Source organism: Triticum aestivum, chromosome 3D (assembly GCF_018294505.1).
Source record: "Triticum aestivum cultivar Chinese Spring chromosome 3D, IWGSC CS RefSeq v2.1, whole genome shotgun sequence".
Taxonomy (NCBI): Eukaryota; Viridiplantae; Streptophyta; class Magnoliopsida; order Poales; family Poaceae; genus Triticum; species Triticum aestivum.
In genome coordinates, this window is record NC_057802.1 from 147,949,197 (window position 1) to 147,965,777 (window position 16,581).

General features: G+C 47.1%; 1 protein-coding gene and 1 pseudogene across 1 annotated transcript; one reads left to right on the top strand and one right to left on the bottom strand.

Annotated features, from left to right (window-relative positions):
- Positions 1–669: 669 nt before the first annotated feature.
- Positions 670–1,864, top strand: LOC123076211 (meiotic recombination protein SPO11-like; annotated as a pseudogene).
- A 12,115-nt stretch (positions 1,865–13,979) lies between these two features.
- LOC123077964 (ERI1 exoribonuclease 2) lies at positions 13,980–15,628 on the bottom strand. Its single transcript, XM_044500343.1, has one exon. It carries the CDS (start codon positions 15,431–15,433, stop codon positions 14,486–14,488), a length of 948 nt encoding a protein of 315 aa, XP_044356278.1. The 5' UTR covers positions 15,434–15,628; the 3' UTR covers positions 13,980–14,485.
- Positions 15,629–16,581: the final 953 nt, after the last annotated feature.

A 16,581-nucleotide genomic window follows, 5' to 3' on the forward strand; every position in this document is an offset into this window, starting at 1 on the left:
CCACTACCAGCCCCGCGGCCACGCAATGCAGCGTTGGCTGAAGATTGGCGCATGTTCATCCCGTGGAGAAGATTGAGGCGCGCGTCGAAGCTTAGCACATGCGTGTATAGCTCCTGGACAGTCACGGGTTCAACCTGCGCAGCAAGGGCCGACATGACAGGGTTGTAGTCGAGGTCAAGGCCGACCAAAACCTGAGAGACGATGTCGCTTCTTGTCAGCACCGCCCTAGTGCAGGCGATCTCATCTGAGAGTGTCTTGATCCTGGCTAGATATTATGCCATGGATAGATTTCCCTTCTTGAGGTTTCTGTGCTCAATCCGAGTGTTGATGGCTTGAGCTTGAGTTTGGGCAGCAAATATGGCATGGATCGATGCCCACACCTTTGTCGGTGTCTGAAGGGTGACCACCTGTGCAAGTATCTCACGAGATAGAGAACCCATCAGAAAACCTTGAACTTGTTGTTGCTGTGCATACCAGAGAGCACGGGCGAAATTGGCGATCTGCTCCTCCTTCCCATCCTTGGTGATGGTGAGGGTTTCCGGTGGCGCTTGGCTCTCCGGATCAAGGTGGTGGCCCATCTGTGCACCCTTGATTTGGGGCAGCACGATGGCCTTCTACATGAGGTAGTTGCTCCTCGTAAGCTTCTCCTGGGGTGATGATCTGACGGACATGGCGAAGGATAAATTGGAGGATGGGGAAGGTGCGAAGGTGGATGCTGATGCAAGGGACGCGGAGAGGGCACTCATGGTGCTGGAGTTGGTGGAGGCGGTGGTCATGGCGAAAGGTTGAAGAAAGGCTTGGCTAGATGTGATCTCCTCTTGATCTAGGAAGAAGTCGCTCTGATTACCATGTAAAGATATTTGCGAAGTGTGGAACCCTTTGCTCGGGCCGCACTTATATTTATATGAACAATGTCGTGGCTTACAAGATGAAACGATCGACAGATCGGTTACAGAACAACGACAGAAGGTTGGTAGAAGGAGTCAGAATAAAAGAAGAGATAGAAAAGGAATACAAGTTTAAACATGAGTTCTATCCCTATACAACTATTCCAACATTGCGCTCCTTCTCTAAGTGCGGTTTACAGAGATGATGGACTCTTCAAGGGGCAGAAGAAGACCGTGGATGATGCCCTGCTGGACATATGCTGCCTATTCGAGTGCGGAGTGCACAAGGACATCTCATTGTTCTTGAAGAACTGTCTGTTAGCATGGTCATTGCGGCACTAAAATTCACAAGGGAAGATGGCGTAGAGATCCATTGCAGTTATATGGGAGGAACACGGATACCCGAGGGCATCTATAAGATTACTGTCACATCAGGTGCATTAGTCAATTTCATCCTCATAGTCCAGAGGGATGATGTTTTTGAGGATTTTGCTGCGTAGCAATTCCACCATGAATTTGATTGTGTGGTCATTACAGGAGGTGATGGGCAGCCAGATATTAGGACACGGGCTTTCTTGCGCAAACTCAAGGATTGTTTGCGTGTCCCTATGTATGCACTCGTTGATCCGAATCCGAAGGGGCTTTTGATCTTTTGTACCTTTAAGTTTGGATCAACATATATGCCATTTGACAATGTGGGTCTTCCTGTTCCTGACATCAAGTTGATTACAGTGTATTTAGGTGATGTCCTTGATTTGAATGACAAGTCACGCCTTACACCGCTGACCCGAAACTACAGATTGATTCTGGAGGGACCATATGTCAAGTACTATGTAATCAGTGATGAACAGTTGAGGGAGAACATAAATTTCATGGTGTACAGGGGGTTGAAAAGCAATATGGGAGCTTTATACCATCGCCAATACCCTCCTACTGACTACATCCACAAAACAATAAGCAATCAGAAGGACATCTAAGTAGCTCACTGTGTTTACATTGGTAGAGACATCTATATAGTTTGATATGGTGACTCTAGAGGATAGGCACTTAAGTTAGTTCATGTTGGGTGTGCAATCAACCCCCTTGCACGGAGCTTTAGATTGGGGGAGAACCCTGAATCTAGTTTTCACAAAAATAAAAAGGATTGGTGGGTTCCTGGCGGTGTCGGCATGGTTGTTGGGACCCTGGCCGCGGGTGAAGCTGGTGGAGGAGATCCAGATTGGGGGAATCCCCTTGGTTGGCCCTGGCCGGCCACCCCGAAGATGATGCTCAAGAGCGCCGCTTTTCTTCTTGGAGATGTCGGTCTATGTCTGCTCCTTCATTTCCACCCTCACTGCCTCTTGGGTGAAAACCCTAACTCCGGTGGGCGGCGGCGGCGTCCTTGATGCCGTGACCTTCCTGAAGGTGTCGCCTTGAGGGCTGAGTGGTGGTGCGCACTATGTGGGTCCTTGACAGTTGCTAGTGATGGACACTGCTTCGGGGGAAACCCTAGGATCTAGTTTTTCAGATCGGACGATGGCGGTATTGCGGTGCCGTTTCTCTCCTGGGAGCATTGTTTATGGAGCAGCACTGGAAAACACGGGCAGGAGGTGGAGCGGCTCCGTCTTGCACGGAGCTTCGGTGGAGCTGTCAAGTCATGCCTGGCCGACAGGTGCTACGCTGAGTCATGCCTGGTTGGCAGGTGCTATGCACGACAGATCTTCCAGAGTCTTCGTGTCTGGACGGACAAGTGCGGGGCGGTGACGCCGTTGGGCGCCGTGGTGGCGTCGACGGATGTCCGGACTGGTAACGATGATGCGGATCTCTCTCCTGAAGATAGGCCAGTGGTCCGATGAAGATGGCGGCTTCTAAAATGTGTGCATGTGGTGTGCGTTCTAGGTCTGCTGCACCGGCTGTTAGTCCCGATACGTTATGTGGATGGATCGGCGATGACACTGATTTTAGATATGGGGAGTGAGAGCACTCGTCATTATTGAATTTGTAGGTGTGAGTGGTGGCTTCGGGTGATTTGATGTATGTTCTTGTCAGACCTTTGTGGAATGATTAATAAAGATGGCTGCATGCATCGATTGATGCAGAGGCCGGAGGTTTAACCTCATTTTCAAAAAAAATGTTGGGTGTGCAATCTATCGTTACTACTAGACTATGGACGAATAGCTAGTGAAGAAAATCATGAGGTGAGACTGATTACCATAGATGTTTCCAGACACGAATTCATATACTGCAGTGCACTCATAATTTGCAGAGATGATGACCTCTTCAAGGGGCCAAAGAAGACCGTGGATGATGCCCTGCTGGACATATGCTGCATGTTCGAGTGCCTGAGGACATCTCTCAGTGTGCTTGAAGAACTGTCCGTGAGCATGGTCATTGGGCCACTAATATTCACGAGGGAAGATGGCGTAGAGACCCATTGCAGTTGTATGGGAGGAACCCGGATACCATAGGGCATCATCTATGTAGTTTGCTATGTTCACTCTGGAGGATAAGCACTTAAAGTTAGTTCATGTGGGTGTGCAATCTATGGTTACTACTAGATTGTGGATGACTCTTACGACACTGTAGGACATATGACATTAACCATCTTATTCCTATTTCTGCTCTTTTGTTATGAGGAAGCCATTATATTTTTCTCTCCTGAAATCAGCTTGTGAGAGGTTTGTGGTGAAAATTTCAGAGCTCTTCAGGTGCAAAATTTTCTATTAGAAATATCGTCCCTGGCACCACCGGCGTTGCGGACGTCAGGCATTAGGAAAAACCATTGCAGTTATCAAATCTAATGAAAGGAACTCACATTTCTTACCTGAAGTAGTGGTAGTGTTGATCAATTCAGGCAATATTTCTTTTTCTGGAGCGACTATTTGTTGAGAATAATGAACTGGCCTCCATGTACCTTCAAACCATATTTCTCTCCAACAAAACTTTAGAATTGTGGTAAATCTAGTTGCAGTAAGAAAGAAAGATAGTTGATATTCTTCAGGGTAACAAAATGCATGAGTTTGAGTTTGCGCAACAATAGTTCAAGGGTGTGTCTAGAACTCGATCAACTAAGACTTAACGAAGTCTCGGTCGAGTGACATCAGCGTAGTTATTTTTCTACGAGCGGCACAGCTAGATGCTATAGAAGGCGACAAAACATGTTGCGGCAGTACGACAACAAATGCTACAACCATTCTAACTAAAATGCTACAACTGTCAATGAAGGATGTTGCCATCAACGAAATCACGTGCTACAACCAATGAGGGACAACATGCTACAACCGATGAGGGACAACATGCTACAACCAGCAAGATGGGTGTTGTAACCAGTAGGAAAAAATGTTGCAAATGATGGGATAGAATGTTACAAGGCCGACTCAGACTTGGTTAAATCTTAGTCGGCTGAGTTTTAGCAAGCCCGATAGTTCAATAATCATAATATCAGATATAGCTGAACTCACAAGTGTTCCAAGACATGATCTAGGGACCTTTAACAGTTGATCACTGAAGCAGTCAAGCATCCTTTTAATTTACATTATGTGGTAACATTGATGATAGCCAACCTTGTGTCTTGCAATGGTTTTGACACATCATATAATTTGGCTTGAAATACTAGTGGAATACACCTAATAGGATAACACTACCTCGAGGGTACCTGTTTATTTTTGTGAAAACCAGATTACTTGATGATAATTAGTTTTATCTTAACCAATCTTGCCATATGATTACCTCTATAGTTCATAGTACTTATGACTATTCTATGTTGTATTTCTGTGAATTAGGATGGTGTCATTTTCTTTCACATGTTCTGTTTACTGAAAGACCAATGTAAACACCTCATGAAAGAAGGCATTGCGATACAATGAGATATCTGAGTTAAGAGGCTCCAATCTTCAAAAGGATGTGCATGAGGTAAATATAATTTCAAATCCTAACGACTTTTAATACTTTGATACTTCTGTTCCTTGTATATTGCTTTGCCTACAAAATGCAGCAAGGTAATAACCTTGATAATGCCCTAAAGTGGGAGCCTGGGAGGCGAGTGATGCAATGAGTTGTGATTTCTGAATTTTTCTGCGAGTGGATTTACTTGGTGATGTGGTTGAGGCCTTAACGGATCTTCTTGCAAAAAATTATATTGCGGTCGACCACTATTCTCCAGTTTTGCAACACTATACTCGGGTAAGTCTCGATAAAATGGTCCATCTCTGATTGATATAACAGGAATGGTAACAGAAATTCCAATCTACTATTTGTTTCTTCATTAATGAATTTGCTCCTTGCATGCAAGTTTGGGGTATGTCTAGGATTGCCTACTGCTCCATAGCAGGCTTCCAATCGGGACAGCGTGATTTTTATTGCACTCGTAAAAATTTTGGTTTTTATTTTTCTGTCGGGTACTAATTGTAGCCTCTTTAGGAGGTTATGGAGACCTTGAACATGATAACACATAAGCACAGCTAAGTGAAATTCCTATGCATATTCACATCAGCTGGTGTGATGTTACCTAAAAAGGCTTTCGCCCCGCTTTATAAATAAAGCAAACCACCACAGCCACAAAGTACCACACGAGTTCACCCACACACACACACACACACAGAAAGAGTCGCACGACATAGAGTACCAGAGGGTTCTGCTGAGGGCACAGCTCAACAAGCCCTGGAAAAGTAAACAAAGGCGGAGAAACCGCAGCAACAACTAAGGAGAAAGCGGCGGCGCCAAGCGGAGAGCCATCGCGCGGAGGTCAGCAATGATGGTGTTGATGGCGTCCCGGTCCTGGTGACGGCTAAGCGGCCGCCAGAGCTGCAAATAACCACACATTTTGAATATAGCATCAGTAGCACGTCGAAGAGGGACTCGCTGGATAACAAGCTTATTACGCACGGTCCACAGCGTCCAAGCAAGGACCCCAATGAGCAGCCACCTAATGTGGTGGCCCGACGGGGTAGAGGCCTGGACCTCAGTGAGGAGGTCAGGGAAGTTGGTGTGATGTTAACAGCAGCCTTGGTGTTATTGGCCTAAAGGTGCAGTTCAAGGTGCACACCAGGTGGAGCCCTTGCTGTAGAAACCAAAGGCTAGGTAGCGCATGTTAAACACGATAATATTGTGGCGCGTACAGGAAGGAGAATCATCAACCGTTGGAGGAGTAGTTAGTTAGCCAGGATACTTTGTAATCTTTATCTCCTCTTATCTCTAGTTTTCTTCCTTTGCAAGATGTATCTCTCTCAACAAACCTGTACGCGTATTTGGGTTCGCACCCCATCTATTTAACACGCAACACGTCGGCCAGGATAGGCAAGACATTTACCACAAGTCGCACATGGTATACAGAGCCATCTTCTTCCATTAAACCCTAGCTAGTCCAGCTCCACCAAAGTGCGCAGCAGCCATGTCTTCCTCCGCCTCCTTCCAGCCGATGCTCAGCGGCGGAGTCCCGGAGAAGCTTTCCCGCACCAACTATGTTCTGTGGCGAACGCAGATCACGCCACAGTTGCGGGGCGTCGGCGTCTTCCACTACGTCGATGGCACGGCAATCGAACTGGCCAAAGTCCTCACTACCAAGGACGCCACCGGTAAGGAGACCACTGGGCCGAATCCTATCCATCCGATCTGGGTGAGGGAGGACCAGCAGGTCCTTGGATACCTGCTCCAAAACTTCTCCAAGGAGGTGCTCGTCACAGTGACCACGATCACCACGGCGCGTGAACTCTGGGTGGCACTGGCGAGCATGTTCTCGTCGCAGTCACTCAGCCGCGTCAACAACATCCGCACAACGCTGATCAACGCGCAGAAGGGAAATCAATTGGTGTCCTCCTTCTTCGCCGCCATGAGGGATCTCGCCGATGAACTCGCCGCGGCCGGAAAACCCATCTAGGACGACGAGCTCATGTCCTACATCATCCATGGGCTGGACCAAGATTACCAGCCCCTCGTCTCCGCTCTGGACGCCAGCGTCACCCTGGTAACTCTTGACGAGCTTTTTGACATGCTTAGTAACTTTGATCAGCGCATGGCGCAGTACCATGGCTCCGATGGTGGCTTCAAATCGTCGGCCAACTCTGCATTCAGAGGCCGCGGTGGCGGTCCTTGCTCGTGTACCTCTTCCCGTGGCAAGGGGAGGTTCAGATCCGACGGTGGTGGCTACTCCAACAACCCTCACGGCGGCAGCCGCTATAGCAGCTCCAAAGGACGTCACGGTGGCGGCAGTGGCGGCTCCAACAGATCATGTCTGGACTTGCCTTGTTGTCAAATCTGTGGCAAGCCTGGCCATACGGCAAAGGATTGCTGGTACCGCTACGAGGTAGATGATGGTGACTCCTCGCAGGATGAAGAAAAAGTTTTCGCGGCGGCCGATGGCTCCTATGGAGTTAACACAAACTGGTACGTCGACAGCGGCGCTACAAACCACATCACCAACAAACTCGAGAAGGTCACCATGAAGGAGAAATATTGTGGCAAAGATCAAATTCACACGGACAGTGGTGAAGGTATGGATATAAGTCACATTGGCCATTCAATTTTTAATATCCCTAGTCATAAAATTCATCTCAAAAGAATCTTGCATGTCCCTAGTGCTCATAAAAATCTTCTCTCCATTCATAGAATTGCCATTGACAATCATGTTTTTCTCGAGTTTCATCCTTATTTCTTTTTGATCAAGGATCAGGCAACAAAGAAAATTCTCTATCGAGGTAGATGTGTTCGAGGGCTCTACCCGTTGATTCCGGAGTTTAGAAGATTCAATAAACAAGCCTGTGGTGCTATCAAGCTTTCGTCCACACGATGGCATGATCGTTTAGGACATGCCTCTTTTTCTTTGGTTGAAAAATTACTTAGGAAAAAGAAGCTCCCGTTTGTTGGTGAGCGCAATATTGAAACTATTTGTGATTCATGTCAGTGTGCTAAAAGTCATCAGTTACTGTATCCCATATCTACTAGTGTCTCGACCAAACCTTTTCAATTGATCTTTTCTGATGTGTGGGGCCCTGCTCCCTCCTCTGTTGGTAGACACACCTACTATGTGAGTTTCATCGATGACTATAGCAAATTTTCATGGATCTATCTACTTAAAAAAAGATCCAATGTGTTTCAAGTTTTTCAAAACTTTCAAGCACTCGTTGAAAGAAAGTTTGACAGCAAGATTATAGCTGTCCAATCTGACTGTGGGGGATATGAGAAACTCAATTCCTTCATCCAAAACATAGGCATATCTCACCATGTATCATGCCCACACGCTCACCAACAAAACGGGTCGGCCGAACGCAAGCATAGGCACATTGTCGAGGTGGGTTTGGCTCTCCTAGAAGGAGCCTCCATGCCCCTAAAGTGTTGGGATGAGGCTTTTCTTACAGCCGTCCACATCATCAATATGTTACCTAGCCGTGTCATCAACAATGAAACACCAGTCGAACGTCTCCTCCACATTAAAACAGACTACACATCTGTCCGTGTATTTGGCTGTGCGTGTTGGCCAAATCTTCGTCCTTACAACAATCGCAAGCTCATACTTAGATCAAAACAATGTGTTTTCCTTGGGTATAGCGCCCAACACAAAGGTGTCAAGTGTCTTGACATCTCCACTGGTAGGGTATACATCTGACGCGATGTTGTTTTTTATGAGAACAAGTTTCCCTTTGCGGATCTCCATCCTAACGCCGGTGCTCTCCTCCGCAAGGAAATCTTGCTTCTACCATCTCATATCTTTGGTTATGATCAAGGGGGCATTAATAATTGTGATGATCATATGTTGACTAACCCTGTTAACAGTCTCCATGAGCCTTGTGATGATGCAGAAAACACCAGTGCAAAAATCACAGAAACCGGTGAGGAAAATGGAGCAACAGATTGATATTTCATGTGTCCTAGCCCAGGGGACAAATCCTCCTCGGGATCGGGTCAGGAGCTGCAGTCGCACAGCTGATCCCCTTCGGGATCCAAGCCTAGAAGCCAATCTGCCGCGCCAGCCGCGACTGGCGCAGGTGGGCGTGCAGACAAGATAGCCGCAGGCGGGCGCGCGAGCGAGTCCGCGCCAGCCACGCAGCAGATCTTGGCGGGACGCAGTGCCTCCCCTCACGCGCGCGAATCGTCGCCCAACAGGTGGCAGGCCGGCGCTGGCTCGGGCCTCGCACGGCCAGAGGCCCAACCGCGGGTGCACACGCGGCGCACCGCGGTTCGTCAGGAGGACGCGGGGATAGATCCTGTCACCACAGGGCCCAGGCAATCATTGGGTCATGATGACACGCTCCGGCCCAGATCTTCTATGGCCAAATCATCGCTCGCACCGCGGTTGGCGACCGCAGAACATCTGACCCTGACATCGCCTGCTGATGCCGCGGGTTCTGGAGCCGCCCACGGATCCTCCTCAGGATCGGGAGAGGATCAGCCCGATCCAGACTTGGGATCTTCTGCGCTGGAGCTCTCTGCAGAGGTTCCTGTTACTACTCCGCGTCGCACACGACTACAACAAGGGGTAATTAAACCTATTGATTATAAACATATTACAAAATATGGGCTGGTATGTTCGACAGGCGAACCAGGAGAGCCCAACACTCTCGAAGAAGCTCTTGGTGATGCAAGTTGGAGAAAAAGCAATGCATGATGAAATCATGGCACTTAAGAAAAACAAAACATGGCATCTGGTTCCCCCACAACGAGGTAAAAATCTTATTGACTGTAAGTGGGTCTTCAGGATAAAAAGGAAAGCTGATGGAACCATTGTCCGTTACAAAGCTAGACTTGTTGCAAAGGGCTTTAAACAATAGTATTGTATTGACTATGAGGACACGTTTAGTCCATTTGTTAAAGCTGCTACTATCCGTCTTGTTTTCTTCATTGTTGTGTCTAAGGGATGGAGTCTACGGCAGCTAGATGTACAGAACTCGTTCCTCCATGGTGTTCTGGAAGAAGAGGTTTACATGAAACAACCTCTTGGGTTTGTAAATGCACGTGCACCACTTCATGTGTGTAAGCTTGACAAGGCATTGTATGGACTGAAACAGGCACCAAGAGCATGGTATTCTCATCTCAGTAAAAAGATGCAAGCACCTGGTTTTGTTCCTTCAAAGTGTGACACTTCGTTATTTATCTATAACAAGTCAAGTATATCCATATTTGTTCTCGTATATGTTGATGATATAATTGTGACAAGCTCATCTAATGAAGCAATAACAGCACTATTGAAGGATTTAAGTGCAAAATTTGCCCTCAAGGATCTAGGAGATCTACATTATTTCCTTGGTATTGAGGTTAAGCAACACAAGGATGGTCTTCACCTCTCTCAAGAAAAGTATGCAACAGACTTAGTGAAAAAGGCTGGTTTGCAAAGTTGTAAGCCTGCACCCACTCCTTTATCTAGCACAGAAAAATTATCTCTTGCTGAAGCAGAGCTTCTGAATTCAGAAAATAGTACAAAATACAGAAGCCTGGTAGGTGCAATTCAGTACTTGACACTGAACAGATCAGACATTTCATTTGCTGTTAACAAAGTATGCCAGTTCCTTCATGCACCTACTACTGTTCACTTGACTGCTGCAAAACGCATAGTAAGATATGTGAAAAATACATTGAGCATTGGCCTAAATTTTAGCAAGTCATCCTCAACACTTATTAGTGCCTTCTCGACTAGGCAGGTTGTCTAGATGACAGACGCTCAACTGGTGGTTTTGCAGTATTCTTTGGACCTAATTTGATATCTTGGAGTGCAAGGAAGCAAGCCACTGTTTCAAGATCCAGCACAGAAGCAGAATACAAAGCATTGGCAAATGCAACAGCAGAGATCATATGGGTGCAATCAATTTTGAAGGAACTAGGTATGAAAAGCACTAGAGCTCCATGTCTATGGTGTGATAATCTAGGTGCTACCTATCTATCAGCAAATCCAGTTTTTCACGCTAGAACTAAACACATTGAGATAGATTTTCACTTTGTTTGAGAAAGATTTGCAAATAAACTTTTAGACATTCTGTTTATTCACTCTCAAGACCAAGTTGCGGATGGTTTCACCAGAACTCTACCCACAAGAATTTTTGAAGACTTCAAGCATAATCTCAACTTAATGAAGTTGTGATTAAGGGAGGGTGTTAAACACGATGATATTGTGGCGTGTACAGGAAGGAGAATCATCAACCGTTGGAGGAGTAGTTAGTTAGCCAAGATACTTTGTAATCTTTATCTCCTCTTATCTCTAGTTTTCTTCCTTTCCAAGATGTATTTCTCTCAACAGACCTGTATGCGTATCTAGGTTCGCACCCCATCTATTTAACACGCAACACGTCGGCCAGGACATGCAAGACGTTTATCGCAAGTCGCATAGCGGAGAGTAGCTTGACCCCCTCTGTATGCAGTAGATTTTGCTAGTCTTTGAGCACCATGTAATTGACCCACCCAAACCATGGTTAGTCCTTCCTTGTACTTGTCTTTGAGCTACACTCTGATATATTGGGTTCTGCAACCTGCTGATCAGCTAAGGTGAGACTTGTGATTTATTCGTGTTCTTCATGTTCTTCATGCCATTCCCCCTCCAATTCGTGAAAGATCTCCACTTAGGGTTCCACCCTACAACACCCATCTTCAGGAGAGGGATCCGTATTATCCTTGCTAGTCCGGCCATCCGTCGATGCCACCATGGCGCCACCGCCCTGTGCTCATCCATCCAGACGTGAAGACTCTGGAAGATCTGTCGTGCATAGCACCTGCCGAACAAGCATGAAACAGTGTAGCACCTGTCGGTCAGGCATGACTTGACATCTCCATCGAAGCTCTGTGCAAGACGAAGCCGCTCCACCTCCTGCCTCTATCTTCCAGCATTGCTCCACAAACGATGCTCCCAAGAGAGAAACGACACCGCAGTGCCGCCATCGTCCGATCTGGAAGACCAGACCCTAGGGTTTCCCCGGAGCAGCACGAGTGGATCCAAAGTAGTTACACGACGATGCCTTCATCAAGGTAACGGCGTAGAACGCTGTCATCGCCCACCGTCGGCTCGGTTTTCACCGGCAACTATGTTTCCCTGACTTGTAGCCGGGACTAGATGATGGATCTTGAGATCCGACCACCCAGCCTCAGGCCGACCACCACTGCCAATCCCAGGGCCACCGCATCGCCGCTCGCCCACCGCAAGGACGCCGCCGACCCTGCGCCCGCCCGCCGCCGCCATCTGGATAGGCCACCTCGCATCGGCCACCGCGAGGGGCTTTGCCCCGGGGGCTCCGGCCGGTGGCGAGGGTCTGGGAGGGTAGGGAGAAGGGGAGGGGGACGCGCGCCGCCGCCACCCGAGTCGCCCGCGAGGGAGGGGCGACGCGGGGGCTCAGATGCGATCTGGGAGATTTGCCTTGCCGATCGGAACTGAACTCCCCCAAACTTGATTACTTGATGATAATTAGTTTTATCTTAACCAATCTTTATGATTACCTTTATAGTTCATAGTACTTATGACTATTTTATGTTGTATTTCTGCGAATAAGGATGATGTCATTTTCTTTCACATGTTCTGTTTACTAAAAGGCCAATGTAAGCACCTGACGAAGAAGGCATTGCGATATAATGAGATATCTAAGTTAAGCGGCTCCAATCTTCAAAAGGCCGTGCACGAGGTAAATATAATTTCAGATCCTAACGACTATTGATACTTTAATGCCTCTGTTCCTTGTATATTGCTTTGCCTCCAAAATGTAGCAATGTTATAACCTTGCTAATGCCCTAAAGTGGGAGCCTGGGAGGCGAGTTATGTAATGAGTTGTGATTTCTGAATTTTTCTACGGGTGGATTTACTTGGTGATGTGGCTGAGGCCTTAACGGATCTTCTTGCAAAAATTTATATTGCACTCGACCACTATTCTTCAGTTTTGCAACACTATACAAGGGTAAGTCTCGAGAAAATGGTCCATCTACATGGATGGTAACAAAAATTTCAATTTAGTGGTTGTTTCTTCATTAATGAATTTGCTCTTTGCATGCAAGTTTGGGGTATGTCTACGATTGCCTACTGCTCCATAGCAGGCTTCCAATCAGGACAACATGATTTTTATTGCACCCCTACAAATTTTGGTTTTTTATTTTTCTGTCGGGTACTAATTGTAGCCTGTTTAACGGGTTATGGAGACCTTGAACATGATCAAGAAACACATAAGCACAGCAAAGTGAATGCCTATGCACATTCACATCGGCTGGTGTGATGTTAACAACAGCCTTGGTTTTATTGGCCTGAAGGTGCACTTCAAGGTGTACATCAGGTGGTTGATATAGCCCTTGCTGTAGAAACCAATGGCTGGGTAGCGCAGAGTAGCTTGATCCTCTCCGTAGGCAGTAGATTTTGCTAGTCTTTGAGCACTATGTAACTGACCCACCCAAACCATGGTTAGTCCTTCCCTGTACTTGTCTTTGAGCTACACTTTGATATATGGGGTTATGTCACCTGCTGGTCCGCTACGGTGAGACTTGATTGACCAAATTTGCATTCCGCTTATGTAGGAGTTTCACGAGGAAATGATCTGAAGTTGTTGTTGTCTCAGGAACCTACTACTCGCTGTTCTTTTTATCTTTATATATACAAGGTAGCATATCCATTTATCTTTCTTTTTTGTCCAACACATCCATTTATCTTTCGTCAGCAATTAATAAATTTTAATTACAAATCAGTCAATACTGAAGAAATGATCTAGATTGGATCCTCATTCTGAGGAATTCCGTTTATGTAAGAGTTTGACAGGAAATGGTCTGAATTTGCTGTTGTCTCAGGAACGACTCGCTGCTTTTTTTACCTTGATATACAAGGTGGCATATATGATCTGAATTCTCATAACACTGCCATTTATCTTTCTTTTTGTTGAACTCATCCATTTATCCATCAGCTATAAATAATTTTTAATAATACTGAAGAAATTTGCAGACAAGGAATGTGACTAAACAAATCTTCTATTGATGATATTAAACCTAGGGTTTCAATATCAAATATGATGAGAAATTTGTGTTCAAGGAAATGATTTTGGATATAAGGTTGTTTTTTCCAATATGATGAGGCATTTGTGCTCTTATCTCAAAAATCCACAGTTGGTTGTTTTTTCCTGGTCGTGCTCAGTGCATCCTCCTACGATTTTGCGCTCGATGCTGAAGAAATTAAAACGAAATTTCTATTGATAATAGTAATTAAGACACCGATTACATCAAGAATAGCCCCATTGGTCAAGTTCTATTTCAAAGACCAAATTTACACCTAGACTAGGCTCTGATTCTGATGGCTAGGACGATTAACACTAACAACTGAGCTACACTGGAATCTGAATCTCAGTCTCATGCCGTGGGTCACTCATTCAGTTGCTCCACGCCAAGTAGGGGGGCACGGGTCCCATCGGCAAATTTGACAAATTTGACCTATAGACGAAATCAAATCACAGAATGAACTGTCCATGAAACTATTTCACGCGGCTGACATGTGGCGCCTAGCTCTCAGGCGCTGCACTGGAGCTCAGACGCTGCATACTGACTTAGTAATTTTCTGATCACACGTGTGCGACGCTGGTCGTGTAGCGCCTATCTGTGAGGCATTGCACAGTGTAGTGTGGCGCCTTCGTGTCGGGCGTCACACAAAAAAGTCAGCCGCGTGAAATAGTTTTACGGATAGTTCATTCTGTGATTTGATTTCGTCTATAGCTCAAATTTGTCAAATTTGCCCCGTTCATCACGTCTCCTCTGCTCGCCAGCCCGCAGTAGCACAAGCACGTCGCAGAGGAGCCACCGCAGGGGCTGATCATGTAAGGCTGCGGCGGCTGCTGCTTCTGCTGGATAGGCGCCGGCACCAGCGCAAACGAGCCACCGAAAGGGCCTGTGCGAGCCGGCTGCTGCTGGATCGGCGGCGGCGCCGACGCCAGCGCCGGTGAGCCACCGCAAGGGCTTGTGCGAGCCGGCTGCTTCTGCATCGGCGGCGGCGCCGCCAGCGAGCCGGTGATGGTGATCTTGACCCCGCGCCGCATGAGCTCAGCAAGCAGCCGCGCGGTGTTGCGCGCGTCGTCCAGCCCGCAGTGCAGGCGGCCCTCCCAGTCCAGCCCCGCCGCCCGGACCGCTTCCTGCAGGTTGACCCGCCCTCCGCCGCCGAGCGCCGCCTGGAAGGGGACTCTCAGATTGATCCACTGATCGAAGTAGGAGGGCTTCTCGATGCCCTTGAAGCGGCACTCGAACTCGAGCATGGTGCGGCAGTCCCAGTCGCCCCAGGTCACGACGGCCAAGCGGACGCTCCTCTTGTTCCCTGCCCCCGCCGTCGCTGCCTTCAACCAAGCGCCGTGCAGCCAGAGCGCCTCGCCGAGATCCACTCCACCGTCGACGTCCTCCTGCCGGATGCCGGTGAGTTCCCTGCAAAACTGGGTCAGCACAGGGTGATGCTTGGGACGAACGTACCTGCGAAAGGCGGACTCGATGCGGCCGGTAGCACCGTCGACGAGCACCGCGGGGAACTCGATGATTTCTTGCGGGAAGATCCGCGCGTCTTTCACGCACGTCGCCTCGAAGTCGACCACCACGAAGAAATCGAAATCTTGCTCCAGTCCCTGCCCGCGCGCCGCCATGATCGTCGCCATGTTCGCCGAAGTGCGCGCAGACTCGAGATCCAGAGTCGAGATGGGGGGAAGTTGGGAAGATGGGCGGCGAAGATCGGGGAAAGATCAGATCGAAAACTAGGGTTGCGGTCCCGCCGGTGCGTCGTCCCCTTTAAATCTATCGAAGCAAAAACGAAATCTGATTCCTGGATCCGCAGCTCGACGGATTGGCGCAACTTCTATCCAAATCCAACGATTGGCGCGTGTTTTTTTTTTGACGTCGTTGGCGCTAGTACTTTCATCAATCAACAAACCAAAGGCTGCGATTTCAGTTGGATCAGCAAATCAAAGGCTATTTCTAATCTATTTTTTTATATTGAATAAGCAATTTCAAATTCCTGGTTTTGAATTTCTTAACTAAATTTATGTTTTTAAATACTCGTATATTATGCATATAAAATAAAATGAAAATAAAAATGCGGAGAAAAAAATGTAAGTGACATTAGCATGATGACTGATGTCGCTAGGCTAATAAACCTCGGCATTTCCCTGCAAAAAATAATAATAATAATAAACCTCGGCATTCTCCGGGTCGGGCTTGGTTCCGACCACAAAATCACGAGCCCAAGCCCCGCCTAGCCCGGCCCAAAACACAAGATTAGTGCACTTTTTTATTAAAATAATGATTTTTCGGGTATTTAAAATATATATTATACCTATATTGCCAATAAAATAAGCTTATTTTCGAGCTTTCGTGACGGGCTTCGGGCGGAAAACCTAAGCCCGAGCCCGGTCCAGATATCCGGCTTTCGGGTCGGGCTGTCCATGCCCGGGTCTACGCTAGGCCAATCACATGTGCCATTCAGGCGAAGCGCCCTATTGCCTCGCAAGATAGCGACCAAACGCGCAAACACCGCTCTCCGTTGCGTACTTTTGGGCCTCCAATGAACCGGTTTTTGTGCGCGCGTGTTTTCTTTGCATTTTTTTCACTTTAGTTATTTCCTTTCTTTTTTCATTTTCGTTCTTTCTCAATTTCTCTGTTGATTTTATTTTTTTTCATCTTTTTTCTTTTCATTTTATTTTCCTCTTTTCTTCCCCTTTTCTTTTTCTTTCCTTTTCGATTTTTTGCAACGCCTTCAAATTCATTATTTAAAAAATATGAACATAGCTTCCAATCGCGAATATGTTCT